The sequence below is a fragment of the Rhineura floridana genome, chromosome 3 (assembly GCF_030035675.1).
Source record: "Rhineura floridana isolate rRhiFlo1 chromosome 3, rRhiFlo1.hap2, whole genome shotgun sequence".
NCBI lineage: Eukaryota > Metazoa > Chordata > Lepidosauria > Squamata > Rhineuridae > Rhineura > Rhineura floridana.
Window position 1 is genome coordinate 196,352,510 of NC_084482.1, and position 19,357 is coordinate 196,371,866.

The 19,357-nt window shown below is 45.3% G+C and overlaps 1 protein-coding gene across 1 annotated transcript in view; it reads right to left on the reverse strand.

The window, feature by feature from the left end:
* The window catches only part of ABHD16A (abhydrolase domain containing 16A, phospholipase), a 29,937-nt gene that overhangs the window by 7,532 nt on the left and 3,048 nt on the right, over positions 1-19,357 (reverse strand). The window contains exons 2-14 of the mRNA XM_061619291.1: positions 14,709-14,765; positions 13,896-13,962; positions 10,858-10,944; positions 9,675-9,760; positions 9,168-9,241; positions 8,323-8,427; positions 7,592-7,706; positions 7,335-7,436; positions 6,263-6,326; positions 5,507-5,556; positions 3,653-3,776; positions 2,815-2,919; positions 1,208-1,271 (exon numbers count right to left, since the gene is read on the reverse strand). Coding sequence (XP_061475275.1) covers positions 1,208-1,271; positions 2,815-2,919; positions 3,653-3,776; positions 5,507-5,556; positions 6,263-6,326; positions 7,335-7,436; positions 7,592-7,706; positions 8,323-8,427; positions 9,168-9,241; positions 9,675-9,760; positions 10,858-10,944; positions 13,896-13,962; positions 14,709-14,765 — 1,100 coding nt within the window. The remainder of the gene's footprint in view (positions 1-1,207; positions 1,272-2,814; positions 2,920-3,652; positions 3,777-5,506; positions 5,557-6,262; positions 6,327-7,334; positions 7,437-7,591; positions 7,707-8,322; positions 8,428-9,167; positions 9,242-9,674; positions 9,761-10,857; positions 10,945-13,895; positions 13,963-14,708; positions 14,766-19,357) is intronic.

The following is a 19,357-nucleotide window of genomic DNA, read 5'->3' on the forward strand; positions in this document are numbered from 1 at the left end:
TGCTACCTGGAGTGCTCATTATCCTGTCATGCATGTAGCCACAAATGGCCAAACCCAGCTTTTAAGTCTGGCAAATTGTTGAGCTTTTATTTTGAAGAAGACCTAATTTGTTGTCCTTGATGGTTCTGATGAAAAGCATAAATATCTAGGAAAGTACTGTGTAGTACAACCTTTGCAACCTGGTACCCTCCAGTTGTTGTTGGACTACAATTCCCAACAACGTGGCTGGAGTTGATGGGAACTGTAGGCCAACAACATCTGGAGGGCACCAGATTGTCGAAAATTAATCTAGTAGAAGATAATGAATCAAAGCGGGGCTCAGAGAGAATTTCTAGTGGCAAAGAGAGACTTCCAACCCACATAGGTCTCTAACCATTCTCATTCTGCACAGAATCCAGCAGTGGGCTAACAAACATTTCTTTCTTACATTAATATATTAGTCTTGCTGCAAGGACCAAACTACAGCAGGTGTAACACCAGACATCTGTCTCAGTACTGACCAGATCTCCTTTGTTGCACAACACGCTCTCAAGAAATCCCCATTTCCAATATCACCAGATCTCTCCCCTCAGTACCCTGATCAGACAAAATGTTTCCATTTTGTGATAAAATGTAGAATTTTGCAATAAAACCAGTTTGCCTTTGCTCCATTTCTTTTTCTTTTCCACTTCCCCAGGGTGATCTGGAGGACCTTGGCTGGTGTTCAAATAAAAGTGATCACTGTTCACCAAAATTAGATTCTGTTATTTAATTTCACATATTTCTAAGCAGACTTTCCAGACTATAGCCTCCCCATTAACAACAAATCAAAGATTTGATTCAACACAACACAGTTACATTCACAATAGAGAAATATATGTAATATCAATCTTACAGTTAAAAGAAAACAGATCGATTTATAAAACCCTCTTAATAGGAGAAGGGCCAGCTGTATTTCTCTTGGAAGGCAATTCAACAGGGTAGGAGCCACCATCAAGAATGCCCTCTCTGTATAGTGCCTACCAGCCTAACTGATCTTTAAGGCAGGCATTTGAGCACAGTCTCTAAAACTGATCTTAAATTCAGCTACTTTTTATACCCAGTTGTTGCTGATGTGCAAAATCTAGCCACGCTATTTAAAAGATGTCAACAATCCTGCTACTTTCTTCTGTTTTGCCAGAGCCTTCAATTCTCCACGCTGTCCTCTGCAACTCTCTCTGCTGCCTACCTGCAAAGCTGTTCCCCATTATTGAGGTTCAGATGCTGCCTCACTGTCCTGGTGACCAAGCCCCCTGTGGAAGACAGGGAAGCAGTTATTTCAGTATCAGCTTCATTTACTGGCAAACATGTCCCTAACCGAAGTCCCCATCTCACATATGCTTCAGAACAGTCTTCTTCCAGAGTCTCCATAATAGCCCAGCTTAACTGTTTCGAAATTACAACTTACTGTTGTAGTGGAGGTGGGAGGAGACAACGGACACAAAATGGGATAATCCCTGCAGTGGATCACCTTTGCCTGTTTGGATGGTCAGTCAATGGGATATCCTTCTGAGTTGCACCCTCGTTAAAAGGGCAACAGGGGATAAAACTGGTTGTACCCTAGCCCAATGAAATACATGGAAGCTAAGAGCTGTGTGAATAGTATGCAGCCTGATTTTGACCTGGCATTAAAGGAAAAGGACCTTCACTTGCTGTTTAGAAAACATGCTTTGCATGTGGGTGGCCTCAGATTCAAGCCTTGGCATCTCCAGTTGAAAGGGTCTCTGGGTAAGTGGGCTGACAGACTGACTATCAGTTGGAGTGGACAGTGCTGAGACAGACAGACCAACTCAACACAAGACAGCTTTCTGTCCCTTTGAATTCCATGGGGCATGTCCCTAAGTGTGCATGCAGAGGCCTGTAGCCTTAGCTCTGGATTTCAGGATTCTGGCCTGATGTTCACTGCCTGCACACATTTCCTCTGTCCCTGTAATATCTGCTCAGCCTGTACATTTTGTAAACAAATAAGTACACTGCACATCTCCAAGTAGGCTCTCCACAAATGGAAAAATTATGACCAGAACACCCTGTCCTTCCTGCTTGGGAAAGCATACCCCACTCACAACAGGAATCACAAAAGCCCCACATGCATGGGGGGGGGGGGCTGAACTATGAGATGGAAAGGGAATAGCTATCCAGGACTTGGGGTTTGGTGGGGTACATTGCCCAAATGTATGGCAAAATAGTAAATAATAGGAGCTGATGTGGCAAAGGGAGGAATACTTGATCCTCCACCCCAAGATGAATCCTGCCAATGGCTATGGGAAAAGAGTTCTGGCTGTGACTAAGAACAAGCACGCCAAGGTGATTGGGGCAGCATGAGACCCCCGCGGGGACCAAGTCATTCAAATTAGGGGAGTAGAATCGCCCCTGCCAGCGAAAAGGGAACTGTGAACTTCACATAAACTTGAAGTGGTTATGTGAATGAGCCAGATGTTCTGAGTTCAAATCTTAGCATTGATATTAACTTATTATTTATTACATTTACATCCCAACCTTCCTCTAGTAGGAGCCCAAGGAGTCCCTAACAAGCAGCCACTGAAATCTCAGCATGAGTCCTCCAAAATGGGTAATACAGATGTCTATTTTTTCTATGGTGATTCTAAGGGTTACTGATACGGCGTGAGAGCAGTGGTTTGAGGGGAGGGAAATGCTGTACCAAGAAAACATCAACACCATCATGGGTTGAACCATTTGGTAGGGTGGATCGTACCACAATAAAAAAATAAATAAAAATAAACTGGTCTAAACCATTTGACCATAAAGGGATGTGCATTTTTGTTTCCTTCCCCTTACTCCAGCTTTCCGGCATGACCTTGAGGGCAAGAGGAACGAGGTCATCGAAGGAGGCATCCAGGATAAGGGCGCTGATGTCTGGATAGGACATGGCTGCCCAAGTGGCTGTTGGGGAGGGGGGAAAAAGAAAGGAAAAGAGTTACTGTATGCTTCTAATGAGGGTTGGAGGAGAACAGAGTTGGGGCATTGAGAAGCCACCTGCTCCCCAGCCCAGCTCAACTACCACAAAGTTTTGAATCATTCCCATCCTAAGCCCAAGCTTTCCTGCTCCAAAATGTGTCATCGCTCCAATCTCTAGCCTCCAGCTCTTGTTTACGGCTACAAACATTAGGTTCATTTTTGTTGTAAGATTTCTTGAATGGAGCAGACACTCTGGTATGGAGCACCTTGTATGCACCAGCCTAGAGGAAAGGTGTGGGGAGCCTTTGGCTCTCCAGATGTTGCTGACCTACAACTCCCATCATCCCTGGCCATTGCGGAGGCTGGTGGGGCTGATAGGAGATGAAATTCAGCAACAACTGGGGGCCCAAAAGTTCCCCACACCTGTTGTAGAAGGAGAACTTACCAGTGGACTGTGTGCATCATGTCAACTCATGGGAGAGAGGATGGATGCTCTTGGACTTTCCATCTCAGGCATTGATACCCCCTTGGCCCTCCCTGCTTCCAGGGTATGAGATCACACGTCCTTCAAGAAGGGCTTCCTTCACAATGGACCAGCCTCGTTCCACATATTTCCAACTACAAAATGGCAGTCCACGTGCTGTCTATTCCAGCCCATCTCTGGCCAATCCCTCTCTCCTACCAATCACCACCACATTCATGCATTGCAGCTTGGTACCTGTGAAACCCCCAATGGACCAGGCGTAGAGGATGATGTCCTCAGGAAGAAAGCCCAAGCGGTGGAGGGCATACTGTATCACCACATCCATGGCATTTGCCTCATTCTGCGGCAGTGGTATTCCCTGAGGTAGGATGGGGAAATGGTTAGCGCACAAAAAGGCTGGAAGCAAAGACTCTTGGAAGAGGAGTGGAAATATAGCATTCCTGATCAAGGAGAACCTTGCTTTTCTCTTGGCTTCCTTTTACATTTTTATTTCATCTTTTACACAGATTCCTTCTCAATCCCTTCTCCCTCCCAATCCCTTTTCCTTTTGTGTCATGTCATGTGCCTGAGGGCAGGGATTGTCTAATGAGTGATCTTTGTAAACTGTTCTGGGAACCATTTAATCATCACCATCATCATCTATTACCTGCTGTTCACCCCAAGGTCCCAGGGCAGGTTACAACCATGTTAAAATATGACATTAAAAACACAACCTAAAATCTCCAAATAGGGTGGGTCCTAAAAATACATGTCTCAGGTGTCAGAGGCCATGGTAAAGAGGTGTTCTTTTAGCTGAAGAGCAGGGTAAAAATGCTTCAAATAATAATGAATAAATAAATGTTTTCCGTAGCTTACTTGCCTCTTGGGAGCAGACATTGCTTCTAAGCCACATGTGCTATTTTTGCCATTTGAAATTTAAAGACGTAACTCAGGAATTAGGGCTTACCGAGTTTAGGATCTTTTTGCAGAACACAAGCATTTTCTGCAGTGTGTAAATGTAGGTTAAATAACAAATGGCATTGCCCTCAGGTGCAGGCAAATCATAGGTAGGGTTTCTACAATGCAGAACAGAATTTGGTTAAAATCAATTGTCCTGGATGCAGCAATGCAAAGCCTCTTTATAGCTCTGAGTCATAGTTCTACGTTGGATATATAGCATGAATCAAGGCAATTATTAGAAATGCTTAAAGGCTTCAAAAATCTATTGCCTGCACTTTTTAATCAAACAGAAATTCTTAGAAAGCAAAACATGCTTGGTATTCCAAGCAGAGATTTAAGATTTATTTTGCTCTGACTGCGGAGCTGGTGTCAGCACTTGGAATCAAGAAGGGTTCACCACAGACGTTTGCCCTAAGCTCCCCTTAAAATATATTTCCAGACATGGTGTTTCAAGCAGTGCAAGGTGGCTACAATTTCCACAATGCTCTGGAGCAATAGTACATTGGGGTTATAGCGGGTAATAAAAATGGTGGCTAGAAACAGCAACCCGGTGCTGCTCAGAACCTCACCAATGAAGGGAGGGGTCCTACCAGAGGACACTTTGCCCAGAGTCTACCCAAGCCTGGAGTCGACCCATCCTGATGGTTAACAAATTGTGCCACATGGGGAATGAGGGACTTCAGGATAGAAGAGGCAGCTTCAGCATTTGGAAACAAATCATTTGCAGACAATATGGCCTATGTGAAGAAACCGACATGCTCACTTGAATTAAAAATTATAGTTGTTTTGTTGCCAGAGGAGGAGAGTATTTCTATTCAGAAAGAAAGCTACTTTGGGGGCAATTCTGCCAAACAGTTGCATTTGCCACTTGCTCAAAGTATGTGGTAGAACACATTTTATTTTGTGGGCTACACTCTCAAGCCCTTATCCAGTACTTACAGAATGGTATTCCGTCTCCATGTATTGCATGGCAGGGACAAAGCCTTGCTGCAGAAGGACCAACTGCTCTGCTGCTCCGTCTGTCTTTCCGGTACAAAGACACAGCGGTGCCTGTGTCTGATTGTAAATGGGTCTATCTAAATTGGATTTATTTAGACAACATCCACCAGATGTATGAAAATAAGCGAGGAAAATCTTGATATAACTCACCGTGCTGCCTGCAAATCCAGGGTGATTCCATCCCAGCACAGAGTATCCAGCTAAAGAGAAAGAGACAACACATTCATGGAGAATAAGACTATTGATGGTTGCTAGCCACGATGGCCAGGTATTTCCCCCAGTATTGGCAGTGGGATGCTTCTGTATACCAGTTGCTGGGGAACATGAGAGGGGAGAGTGCTGCTGCTCTCAGGGTCTGATTATTACTGTTATTACGATTATTAAGATTTATTAGTCACTTGCCACCTGAAGGTTTCCAAGCAACTTACAATAATAAAAAGAAAAACAAATTGTCATACTATAAAAACAAAAAAATAAAACAACAACACGCAGCCACAGGAATTGGGCTTCCCAAAGGCATCTAGCTGATCACTTGGAGAACAGGATGCTGGACTAGGTGGGTCTTTGGGCTGATTCAGCAAGGCTCATCTTAGTTTCTTATGGAAGGGAAGGGTCATCCCATTTTCTGGCTCAATGCCAGAAATATCTGAGAAGGGAGCAGGAAGGGAATTCGCAGGTCCCCAGTGACACAGCCAAAACCTTCTGCACCACATTTTGAGAATCACTGGCTTAGCTCAGCTGCAGGACACAAGTGGCTTCCTTCCAAACCAAGCTGCAGAAAGGAACCAGAATGGCTTGACCCAAATGTGCTTCCCCTCTAAAAACGGTGCAATGGAAAGCTCCAAGAGAGCCTTTCATTTTAACCCAAACAGTTAAAGAAGAAGAAGAAAAAGAGTTGGACCATACCATCTAGGGGGGTGGAGAGGCAGCCAACTTCATAGAAACCTGCATTTCCTTCACAGCATATCACCTACAGAAGCAAACGCAGAGAAGATATGACATCTAAAGCCAGCAGGAAATGTATCGTGCAACAAGCTGGATTGCAGAGCTTTCCTTTGCTTCATGCCAATGTACAGCATTGGACAAATGCTGGAATATGGCCCTCAGATGAAAAAAAAAGTTTCCTGCCTTTGACCCAGAGAACATTGAGGACTACAACTAAAACCACACCTATCATTTGCTGGGGCTGCCCCAGGAAAGGAACGGGTGACTTGGTAACACCACTGTAAGCAGCAAAAGAAGATAAAACTAGTGGTGACAGGAAGTGTGGTGAAGTGGTTAGTGTTGGACTAGGAGCTGGAAGGCGATGAAGCTCACTGGGTGACCTTGGGTCAGTCACTGCCTCTCAGTCTAACTTACCTCACAGGGTTGTTGTAAAGTTAAATGGAGAGGGAGAAGAACCATGTATGCCACCGCGAGCTCTTTGGAGGAAAAGCGGGATATAAATGCAATAATAAATGCAATAAATAATAAATCCAAAGAAATACAGTAGACCTGGAGGACACAAGCACAAGTGTCCCATCTACATCTGTGAGGAAAGGCTGTTGAGCTGGAGGTTAAACTACCCTACTGGCAGACCCAGAGATTTTCTGCAATTGTTACGCTATCAAATTTGTCTGCCGCTCTCCTTTCCATGGAGTGCAGAGCAATGTACACGATGATTATCCTAGACTATCCTAACACCAATCCTGTGAGTTCCCCTAGGCTGAGGGAAAGGATACCAGCCCAAAGACACTCAGTGAACTTCAGAAGATTTGAACCCAGGTCTCTCTAGTCGGCATTAGACACACCATCCATTGCACCACAAGCAGAGCAAAAATCAATAAAGTATTAGGCTCCTGAAGGGAAAGCAAGGAGACAGGAAGCGTGTGTGCATGGGATAATTTCAGGCAGCTAGAGGGCAGGGCTAGCTTCTTTGCAAACAAACTGGAGTGTGGAGGCCTTTGGAGTTGAAAAATGTCGTTTGGTGCCAACTCACCAGTTTCCTGCCTTGTGGCTCTGAGGTCTCTCTCCGGTCCATGAATATGGTGTCTATTTCGTTTCCGTCACAAGCCGCCAGCTTTGCTCTTGTTCCATTGCACTGCAAGAAAGGGGAGGGGAGCAGAGCAGGATTGGGATTTCCCGAATGCCCGACTTCTGAAGGCGGAATAGAGAAAATGAAGCAGGGAACTAGAACTTTGGTGTTGTCTGGGAATGGAGAAATGGATAGTAAATTCTCGGCTAGCATTTACTCACTTCCTCCACCAGTCGGGCCTGTCCTTGAAGCAACATGGGCATAAGGGCCTTCTGCAGTAGATACACAGAGCCTGGGTACAGCATACGCCGTCCAAAGGTGTGAGCCACTAAATAGCTATTGAAAAAAGGATGGGAAAATAAAGGATTGGTGCCTCCGAGGTACAGAATCAGCTGTTCACTGGGGGACTCCACAACCGTGGATGGAAAACTCAATGGAAAGTTATGTGGCTTATTGCATCCACAGCCATCAATAAACAAAGCTCCAAAATTAGACACCCCCCCACAGCCAATGAGTGAACCACAGCTCTCTGCCACTATCTTCATTTCCCAGACCTCATGTTTTTCAGGGCGAATGAATAATCATCTGATCCTTTCCCTTCCACTTTAAGTATTCACCCCCCACTAGCCAATCGGCACTTTTGTGCCCCAAGATCCCAAAAGAATTCCCCCTTGTGCCAATCATCCAGCCTCCTTCCATTACTGTATCCAGCCGTCTGGATCCATTGGCCAATCAACAAATCAAGCTGTTGAGCTGATTTTGAGACATCCAGTCTTTCAGCCTCTTAAGCTGGAAGCCTAGCTTGTCAAAGCCCAAACAATGTGGAGGCTGGCAGTGCATCACCATGCAGACACTCATGCTTCTGGACTACTCCTTATACTTTACTCCCCACCTGAATAAGCTCTGCACACTCCCTCTATCATGAAGGGCAAAGTGTAAGCAGCAGGTATACCTGGCAATCTGGCAGGGTAGCTTCTTAATGGTATGTAGGAAGCCGTTGACCATACTTCGGTGCTTTGGTTCTGACCGCAACAGAGAAACATTTCGTGAATCTGACCTGCAGGGGTTATAGACCAGGAGAGAGTTGGAAGTGAAAACACTGACATCTCTTACAGGGGGGAATATGCGTCATGGCTATTGCAAGATCACTATGGAACTTACATCAAAATCAGTGGCTGTGCATTCCTGAGAGCAGCCTTTGCCAACCTAGTGCCCTCCAGGTGTTCTGGGCTACAATTCCGATCAATCCCAGCCAGCATGGGGCTGATGAGTGTTGCAGTCCAAAACATCTGGAGGGCATCAGGTTGGTGAAGGCTGGCCTACAGATTATGGAGCACATATGCATATTTGGAAGGAACAGGCAACTCTGCAGCCTGAGTAGATAACATGCAAAACCACCAAATCGTGCTGGATGATGCCAACCTTACACACATTTGCCAGTGAATGTGCAAAGTCCCCAAGGTAAGAACACGCACAGCAACCAGAAACGTATGGTAAACCTCAACGGTCAAATGTTCTGTGAATTTCCACACGCCATTTAGAAACTGCACACATTGGCTAATGTGCAAATCCCCTGCTGGTGCCATTCATGTGTGCGCTCCAAGATGCCTGATGAATGTGCACATTGGTGGGCTTTTATACACATTCTCCATTCAATTCACATCTACTGCAATGTAATTTTATGAACTACACAGCAGGAAGCCTAACACCAGCTAGCGTTGGCCTCCCTGGGAGGGTATATGGATAGTGAAAAAGAGATAGGTAGACTGAGCTCCTGTTTCCCCTGCACCCACCCACCGACTTGTGACGTCGTCCCACCGGAAGTCCACAGGCCAACTCCTGAAGTCAAAGTTGTAGCTAGCGAGTTTCTTCTGTTGAGACACAGACAGAAAGAGAAAAAAGATGAGAAAATAATGCAAGTAGACATGGAATCAATATAATATTACTTCCAGCTCAACTTCCTTTCAGAGGAAGGCTGGATGTGAGATAAACCTTTCCCCGTATAAGCGCGCGTGCAATATTCTTTCCCAGGATCAAAGACCTTGCTGACAAATGCAGGATACGGTAGAACCAGCGCTTTCCTTACAACTCTAAGCCACAGAGAGGCTATGGAAAAGGCAAGGGGTACGTCCAAACAGATCAGGGATGGGGAAGCTGTTGCCCTCTAGATGTTGTCGGACCGCAACTTCCATCTGCGCCACCCAGCGGCCAGTGGTCAGAGGTGATGGGAACTGGAGTCCAGCAACACCTGGAGGGCCACAGGAGTCAATCAGGATGGTGCCTGTGAATCATGGCCACCCTTACCTTGTGCTCGGGGGTGCCATATCTGTATGCATCCTCAAGGATGGTGATGAACTGGATGTACTGGGGGTTTGTCCAACGACCAATGCCTGAGAAGAAGAGCCAGCACTTTCAGCGAGTGAAGCCCCATCACCCTGCTCCTCTTCTTGCTTGGAATATTCTCCTGGAACATCTACATGGTGCCATCTCTTCTCTCTTTGCCTTCAGGTCCCTCCTCAAAAAAATTTCTCTAGCTATGGAGCCTTTGCTTTTACCCTTTGGTGCCCCACAACTGCAAATATCCTTCCTGTTATGATTGCCTCTTTCATCCTACCTTCCTCTAGTTGTCTCTCCTCCTTTCCCCCTATTGTTGAAGTGTAGACTGGAAGTTCCTTGGGGCATGGACCTACCTTTTTGCTTGTGCTACTCTGCAAAGCACATGTACATAAAGTGGGTTGAATCCAACTGGGTTATACTCAGAGGAGACCCACTGATATTTTATTTATTATTTGATTTATATCCCACCCTTCCTCCCAGCAGGAGCCCATGACTGACTCAAGCCCACTGATTTCAGGGAGTCTACTCCAAGCATATTAATTTTATTATTACATTTATATCCCACCTTTCCTGGCTCTCTCCGTTCCAATTTTATCCTCACAACAACCCTGTGAGATAGGTTAGGAGGAGGGCGAGTGACTGGCCCAAGGTCACTCAGTTAGCTTCACGGCCGAGCAGGATTTGAACCCTGGCCTCCGGATCCAAGTCCATCAATATTTATATTTATAAAGTTTTAACTGCTGTTTCCTTACAGTTTTACTGTTTTTATCACTGTAGTATGATGTGTTGACTTTTGTGTTTTTTAAAATGGGAAGAGTCACCACTGAAGGGCTAGCCCAAAAAAGACCGCACACAAATGGCTTAAATAAGTTAAACACATGGATGGCACTACATAAAAATTATAAACCCGAAGATTCCCTGCCATCAAAATCCAGGGAAGGCTCCTGACTCAATAGACAAGGGCTGAGAACTCTGAGGCCCTCCTGGTATTGTCAGACTTTAGCTCCCATCAGCCCCAGCCAGCATGGCCAACAGTCAGGGATGATGGAAGTTGTAGTCCAAGAATATCTGGAGGGCAGCAAATCCCCCACTTCTGCCAATAGCTTTACACTCTACCCACTCTATCCTTCAGACTCCAGGAAACGCTCACCTCTGAGGCAGGCAATCCCAGCCAGCAAGAGCAGCATAGTCCCGGCATAGTGAGAAATAGCAACAACTTTCGACATCGTTAAATACCCTACAAAGAGAGACAGGCAGAGAGGGGAGGCAATCAGAACAAGGGCTTGGAACTTTAAAGGCTACTTTCTACAGATGGGGTTTTTTTAACAGTGAAAATTACGCCTGAAGCATTTATACCATCACATGGGAACAGACAAGTACATAATCTACCACCAACACATGTGTGGTGAAGCTCAGTAGGCATACCAGCTTCTCAGCATTCGCAGAAAGAAAGTTAGCCCTCCACTTGAGCGCTTACAAGAACATCAACTGCCCCATAGCTTTCACACTGAAATACTGTGCTATATCATGATTCATATGTCCTATGCAGGCTGCAGTTCTTGTGCTTTATATTCCAATTCCTTTGTACACTTGAATGGAAAGGCAGGATCTGAGAAAGACAAGTGGTACCTGCAACACTAGCAAGAACGCATCTGTTCAGGGATCCAGCCAGCCATGCCTTCTTCCAGGATATTATATGCTGTATGGCTCAAGCAGAGCAATCCACTCCACCTTTTTCAAAGGATTATGAACATTCTCTCTCTCTCTCTCTCTCTCTCTCTCTCTCTCCCTCTCTAAAAAAAAACACTTCTGCAAACCTAAGGGTTCTTTGGACCATATTGTAAAACTTTTTTTTGGCAACAAGCCTTTCAGCACTTGTTATCAGAGTTCACTACTAGAGGGAGTGATACATGAAACACACAGATATTCTTCCCATGTGACATCAACACACTCCTTGTTATGCAACCATGTAGGAACAACATGACATGTTAAACAACACTGAGTTGACTGAAATTAGAAAATTAAGAGTCTCTCAGATAAATTCCACACCAATCTCATAAATGAGATTCTCAATACAAGACATTAGCATCTGAAACCATGAGGGCTTCGAACTTGTATCCCTTCTAAAAAAAGATTAGATTTTGATGAGGAACTTGTAGGCTGCCTGCATGGACTGTTGGAGGAGTGGAAACAGAGGGGTTGGTAGTCTGACCCTGGACTCTCTGAGCATATGTGCCCCTCATGCGAGGGGTGCCTGGCCTATCACATGCCGGTCCTCCCTCTCTGTGGTTAGACTAGGCCTCCTGCACCAAGGGTCCTGGCCACCCAAAGATCCCTATGCCTTCTAATGGACTGTTGGAGGAATGCCAGTGGAGAGGTGAGTAGCCTCAGAATCTTGGATTTTAGAAACTGATAAGAGCTATCCCACCAATAGTACATCCTTTCCTTGTTATGAACAATTTATGTTTTCACTTAGCTGCTAAGGAGTTACTCATGATGTGGGAAGTCATTTTAAAAATATATTAAGGCTGTGGGGAAAGCAAGACTCTCACTCAGCCCAGTGGATAGTCTGGGAACACCTGCCATTGCAGTATTGTTTATCACTTACTGAATGTGTTTAGTTCCCTTTCTAAAGAAAATGTTCTCACAATAAAAGCAAACACACCACAGCACAAAATGGATAGGAGACAACTGGGAGCCCAACGTAAGCTGATCTGAGCTTCGTAAAGGGGAAGTACAATATACTTCTAATATTACCTGCCTATTTTCAAAGAGGAATAAAATATTTGATGAGTTGCTAAGAGACCAAGCTGTGATGCAGGAAGCTCTTCACCACCCCGATTCAAATTTCACCACAGCGATGAACTCACTAGAAGGCCTTGGCCTCACCCCTCCCCTCCTTGAAATTTGGGGAAATACTATGACTGGTTGGCTGTCACACTTTTGAAGAACAGCAAGAGTTCTGAGGAAACATTTGCAGGGCACAAGTGAGCCTTCTGACCTCTCTATGTCACTCTTCACACAACACACACAAGGAATCCTTTGTCTGGCACTGAAATGCAGCTACCGCATGATGCAGGGCAACTCCCCAAGAGAGAATACCGCTGTTCTAGAAGGGACAAATGCTGAAATGGGATATTAACACTGTTTTCCAGACTTCTGATAGTAGAAGTAACAAGAACAAAAGAGCCTTGCTGGATCAGGCAAAAGGCCCATCCAGTCCAGCACCCTTTTCTCACAGTGGCCAGTCAGATGCCTATGGGAAGCCCAAAAGCAAGACCTGCGTGCAACAGCCACTCTCCCCACTGTGATTCCCAGTAACTGGTATTGAGAAGCATGCTGCCTCAGACAGTGGAGGGAGAGCCGAGCCATCGTGGCCAGGAGCTGCCGATAGCCTTCTCCTCCATGAATTGGTCTAACCCTCTTTTAAAGCCGTCCAAGTTGACGGCCATCGCTGCCTCCCGTGGGAGTGAATTCCATAGTGTAACTATGCGTTATATGAAGAAGTCTTTACTTTTTGTCTGTCCTGGACAGACAAACATTTAGCTTCCAACATTTAGCTTCATTTGACAGCCCCAAGTTCTAGTATTATGAGAGAAGGAGTAAAACTTCTCCCTATCCACTTTCTCGACACCACGCATGATCTATCCATGTCCCCACATACTTGCCTTTTCCCTAAAATTAAAAAGATCTTCTACGAAGTTTTTTCTGCAAGTGGGTCTCTTTCTGCATTGGGACTCACTGAGTGATCCAACGGCGCTTAATGTGAAGACAGAGCATTGCAGACTCGTCTGTAGATGGGTAACCTGGCCTCATCAGTGACTTGAATTCTCATAGCAGACCAGCCATTTTCTTGTGGCGAAATAGTGTGCTCCAGTGCAGAGTTTAGGATTTAGTGTCCGACACAGGAAGCTGCCTTTTACCATCTCAAACCACTAGTCCATTTAGCTTCAGAGTGTTTATACTGAAAGGCACTGGGTCTCCAGGGTTTCCAGACACAAATCTTTCCAAGCCCTACTTGGAGACGCCAGGGATTGAACCCGGGACCTTTTGCACACAAAACACGTGCTCTACCACTGAGTTAGAGTCCCCCTCCATATAACCTCCAGTGTCAGAAGCTTTCTAGTGCTATGCTGGAACCGGCATTATCTTGCCAAAGGATTCCCATAGAAACCAGCAACCCATTACCTTTTCGGTACAGGTAAAACACAGCGAGCGGGGAGGAGTAATAGGAAATGGACCACAGTACGGAAGCCTGCAAGGACAGAGTAAAGGAAGGGTGTTAAGTCACAAGCAGAACCGACTTTTCCAAGGGACTTTGGGGGTCTTCAGTAGATGCACTGGGTTAAAAGCAGCAGAAAAGAAGGGAGTCACGGGACCAAGTTCAATGGTTAGAGCCAACAGGGACTCAAGGCTGCAAAGTGCAGAGCTGCCACAGAGAGGGTGTATCCATGGCTACTAGTGAAAGCCATGGGGGACTGGGTTGCAAGTAAACATGCTTTTGCTGTGCTCCTAATGAGGCCTCACTTCTCTCAACAGCCTACAATACAATCACATCAATTTATTACCTCACTCTGTGAAACCTGTGCCAGGACTTACACTCACAGCAAAAATGGAGGGGGAATGAGGTGGTAATATGACCAGTACCACTTCAGGCGATAGGAAACAGAATCATGGCTTTGAATATCCCTGTTCTGCATTAAAAAAATAAAATAAAAAAAATCTCCCCGCTAGTAGAAAGCTAGCACAGCAGGAGATGGACTCGATTATATTACTCTATTTGAGGTGTGCAACCCAGTTTTCTTTTCTAACTTTTATGGAGTTTTTCTTTTAACCCAAACAAACACCTGGGACTCTTTAACAAAAGCATCCCCATCTGTCAGCTAAGTGGAACAACCCACTCTACCACTTCATTTTGTAGCATGTGTATCATCACTAGGACTTGTAGAACAGCTGGAAGACAAGAGTATATGGGGGAGGGGTGGGGGGGGAGATACTCACCAGTGCGAGGATGCTATCGGCATGTTTTTCAAGGGTCCGTGGCTGGTAATAAGACTCCTGTGGAAAGAAATGGAACATTTGCTGAATTTGGGTTTAAGTCTTTTGAAGAAGGGCAAGAAGACAGCAGCGTAGCAATAGGATCAGGGGAAAGGAAACTCTGCTTTCAAAGAGCTGGCACATGTTGTTCTTCTGACTTTGGGGGACCTGATGCCTCAAAGAAGTTAACCAGTTAAGCCTGCACTTGTATCTCTAGGCAACTATACTCCAGTTCCCTCAAGACAGAAACCTTTACTGATGCTATATTGGCATTCATACAAACATCTGGTTTGCACTAAAGCAGCCATTCCGATGGCTCGTGTTGGTTCAAGACTTCCTACCTGAACTACAGCCTCATAACTTGTTGTTCGGGCAAAGGAAAAAAAAGGGGGGACAGGGAAGAGACAGAGAGAAATTTAAAGGCACTAGGCATATTAAAATACAGTACAGGATCCAGAACTGATCCTAAAAAATTAGGTCTCACTATAAAGTATGCTCATGGACAGATGATATAATGGGGTGAATCCTCTAATAGAGGCACCCATCTGAAAAGTCACATCATCCGACCTGGACATCTTAAGGACATAAGAAGAGTGCTGCCCACTGGCTCATCCAGCCCAGCATCCTGTTCACGCAGTTGCTAACCAGATGCCCAAGGGAAGCCGCAAGCAGGACCTGAGGGCAAGGATATTCTCCCCTCCTGTGGTTTCCAGCAACTGGCCTTGTCCTCAGTCTTCGACGAGTGGCGGTAGGCTGGAATTACCACAAAATTTAGGACCGTATTTCTCTTGCATAGGTTCCAGGGCTGACCTCCGGGGAGCCTCCAGTTCAAATTAAACCCTATCGCAGCCTTCTGGGTGCTTTGATGGACTACTGGGAGTGATGGGAGTTGTAATCCAAAACGGGAGAGCACTAGGTTGGGAAAGGCTGCCCCAGGGACCAGCAGCCATCATCCTCTCTTTTCTGGGGGCGGAAGATCAACAGACCTTTCCATAGCGATGTGCCAAAAGCAGGCCGGGAACACTGCACAGCTTTTATCAGTGCCACACATAACCAACCACCATCTGTGCAGGCTGTGATGGCACGGGGCTGCACTACAGTGATCAAGGCCCAGGAGCTGCAGCTAACACCTTGCATCTTCTTTGACACTGTTATCTTCAAAATGTTAAGAGATTAAACCCCATGCCCTTTGCTCCCTGGAGGCAAGGTGAGACACATAGGTGGTAACGAAATCTACATTTCCGCAGCACAGCTAATCTTTATGGGTAGATATTGCAAATACATTTAGCTCCAGTACTGCACAACACCTCACTTGCATAAGACTGGAGAGTTCAAAGTGTCAAAATTCAGCATACACCAGACTCAGTTCTCAAGGCAGGCAGTAAATACTGAGTTGTGTCCAACAGTATGTGGAACAACTTCTGTGAGTGCAATGGAACGTCCCCTCCCTCTCTTCTCCCTACGTGCTCCCTCCCCCAAATCTGCTTTGGGTTCCCCCCCCCTCTGGAGCAGATCTGGGGGCAGTGCATGGGCACATGGGGTAGGAGAGGGAGGGGACATTCTGTTGCACTTGCAGAAGTGGCTCTACACACGCAGTTGGTTTAATTTTAGCTGGTTACAAGCCACTGTTCATGCGGCTATGAAGCTGGATATTCCAGATGGTACAGAGCGTGTACACATGAGCAAATAGCACACAGTAAGAAAATGGGTCCCACTGGAAGGTATGCAGTGGCCATTTCATGGCTGTTGTGTGACGCTGGGACCAAATTAAACAGCTCTAGGAGAGAAAAATTGTTATTTTGAGCATGCCCCATCTAAGAATTGTTGCCAGCCAAAGAGAATTAGCTGGCAGCTGCAGCTACTTGTTGGAGTCTACAGCAGAAGAGTGATAGCCATTGTGACAACAGCACAGTTGAGCTGCCATCAGCACGGCCACCCACTGACAGTTTTGGCACAATAGGGGGCGGGAATAAATGGAACCCCAGGCAATACGAACACAAAGGAAAACACTTCCAGTGATTAGCCTAACAGGATGGAAAACAATGGCAAATTTAACATGGATTAAAAAGAAAAGAAAACATTTTAAATAGCCTGGTTAAAACTAAATCTTTACATGTATGGTGTTCAGCTTGTATTTGTACATCTCGTTCAGATGAAATGACAAATTAAGGCTTGGCCATACGTAGAAGCACGTTCCTATCTCTCCACAAGCCAGTTCTTTCTTTTAGTTCCGAGTTCTTGGCAAACCTAAGCTTGCCATTTGTTTCAGCTGGGCTGATGAAGGTTTGTGCAAATTATGGTACCCCGGGGTGTTTGCACAAACCATCACTTTGCGAGTTCAAGCAAACAGCAAACTATGGTTTGCTGTGAAACCAGGACTGAGAGAAGGAATCAGCAAGTGGAACAGGAGGAGAGAGAGGGGGAGGAGAGTCTATGCAGGCACAAGGCTTTTCTTGTAAACCAGTTAGAGGTTCTATTTGCAGTCAATTGGTATATAAATTTTGTTGAATAAATAAATAAAAGACTTACTAATGTAGTCCCAAACCATGGCTTGGCAATACATTTGAATCTGTCTTCAAACTGAATCAACTGGGTTAAAGGCTGCTTTTCTATGTATACAAAGAACCATGGGAAAAATATATTTGAGGCCAGGCATTATAAATGACTCACAATAGGCTATCTATTGGAAGATTGTTATAGATGTAATACTCTGAGTGAGGGGCTGGGAAGTTTTCAGGGGCAGAAAAATCCAGCCCCAAGTATCCAGGTGATGCTGTCCTGTAGAAACACTTGGAGAATTATCCACTGCACTAAATTTGGTGATCTTGTATATTCCTACCTATATTTACTTGCTTTAAGCAAACAAGGGCATTTTCTTCTTCTGAAAATAAGAAAGAACACAGGAGGCTGTCTTAGGCCAAATCCAATCATTGGTCTATTGCACCAGCTCTCCAGGATTTCAGGCCTGAATGTTTCACAGTCCTGCAGATGACAGGGATTGAATTTGGAACCTTTGCATACAAAGCTATGCCATGCCACCAAACTTCCAACAACTTAACTAACTACAAGCCCCTCCCCCTTTCCCCCCTGGAAAGTTCTGAGTCTTTAGTTGTCACTCTGTAGGAGGAGGAGGTACATGTGCCAAAAGCTACAGGAAGCAAAAGTGCTGCACCGTAATCTACTTTGCATTTCTGGGATGGTGCAGCACATGAAAATTGCACGACACTGGAGCACAGCAAAAGTGAAAGAGAAAGTTGCAAGTACACCCTCCTTGATAACGTAAATGTTGTAATGAATTTAGTGTAACTGTTTAGTGATTATTGTTTAGTACTAACAAGCACTGAAGATATTGGACTCCAACTGCCACCATTTTATTTACTTATTTTCTTACACTCGTATCCTGCCTTTCTTCCATCATGGACCCCAGGGTGATGTAGATGTGGTTCCCAAGCAGTCACTTATCCAAGCACTGACTGGACCCCGACCCACTTAGCTTCAACCAGGTGGTGGCCTTATGTGCCCTCAGACTATGCTGTTATCTGACCATTGGCCATGCTGGCTGAGGCTCATGGGAGTTGGGAGTCCAACATTTGGAGGGCCACAGGTTAGTCACCCCTGATGAGAAAGCTCATTCAAAGCCTCCGTACCTATTTCCTTGCAAAGTGAAATGGTCATTAATGCAGTGTTCAGAATTTACAGTCTTGTAGTAATGTGTGCCAGGTAGAACATAGTGCATAATGGGCAAGAGTTATGTCAGCCTTGAAAAAAAGCCAACACACCTGTTTATCCCACTATATTCTCAAGTCAAGGCAGCAGAGATGTACCCAAGGATGCCACTGATAGCAAGAGACAGAGCAACCTGATCCTCCCTTTTCTCAGGTTGCAAGCTGTGGGGCCACATTCATACCCTACATTTGTTCCGCTATTATCCCACTTTAAACAGTCATGGCTTCCCCTAAGGAATCCTGGGAAGGATAGTTTGATAAGGGTGCTGAGAGTTGTTAGGAGACTGCTATTCCCGACAGAGCTACCATGCTCAGAGTTGTTTAACAGTCAGTCCCTCTTTTCAGAGAACTCTGAGAGGTGTAGCTTTATGAAGGGAATACGGGTCTCCTAAGAACCCTTATCTCAACACCCTTATCAAACTACCTTTCCCAGGATTCCTTGGGAATAGCCATGACTACTTCAAGTGGAATAAATGTATGCTGTGAATGTGGCCTGGGTGTGTTAGCATGTAACTGATACAGCCTTTTCCTTATAAGGTTTGCCTACAGAGGCATCAGTAATGAACTAGGACAGTGATTTACAGAGAGTGTCCTAAGGAAGCCTGGGGTTTCATGGAGGATTATCAAGGGTTCCGCAATGAGATTAATTTAATGAGATTAAATTGTTCAGGGTTGTTAAAACAAAAAGGGATTGCGAAGAGCTCCAAAAAGACCTCTCCAAACTGAGTGAATGGGCAGAAAAATGGCAAATGCAATTCAATATAAACAAGTGTAAAATTATGCATATTGGAGCAAAAAATCTTAATTTCACATATACGCTCATGGGGTCTGAACTGGCGGTGACCGACCAGGAGAGAGACCTCGGGGTTGTAGTGGACAGCACGATGA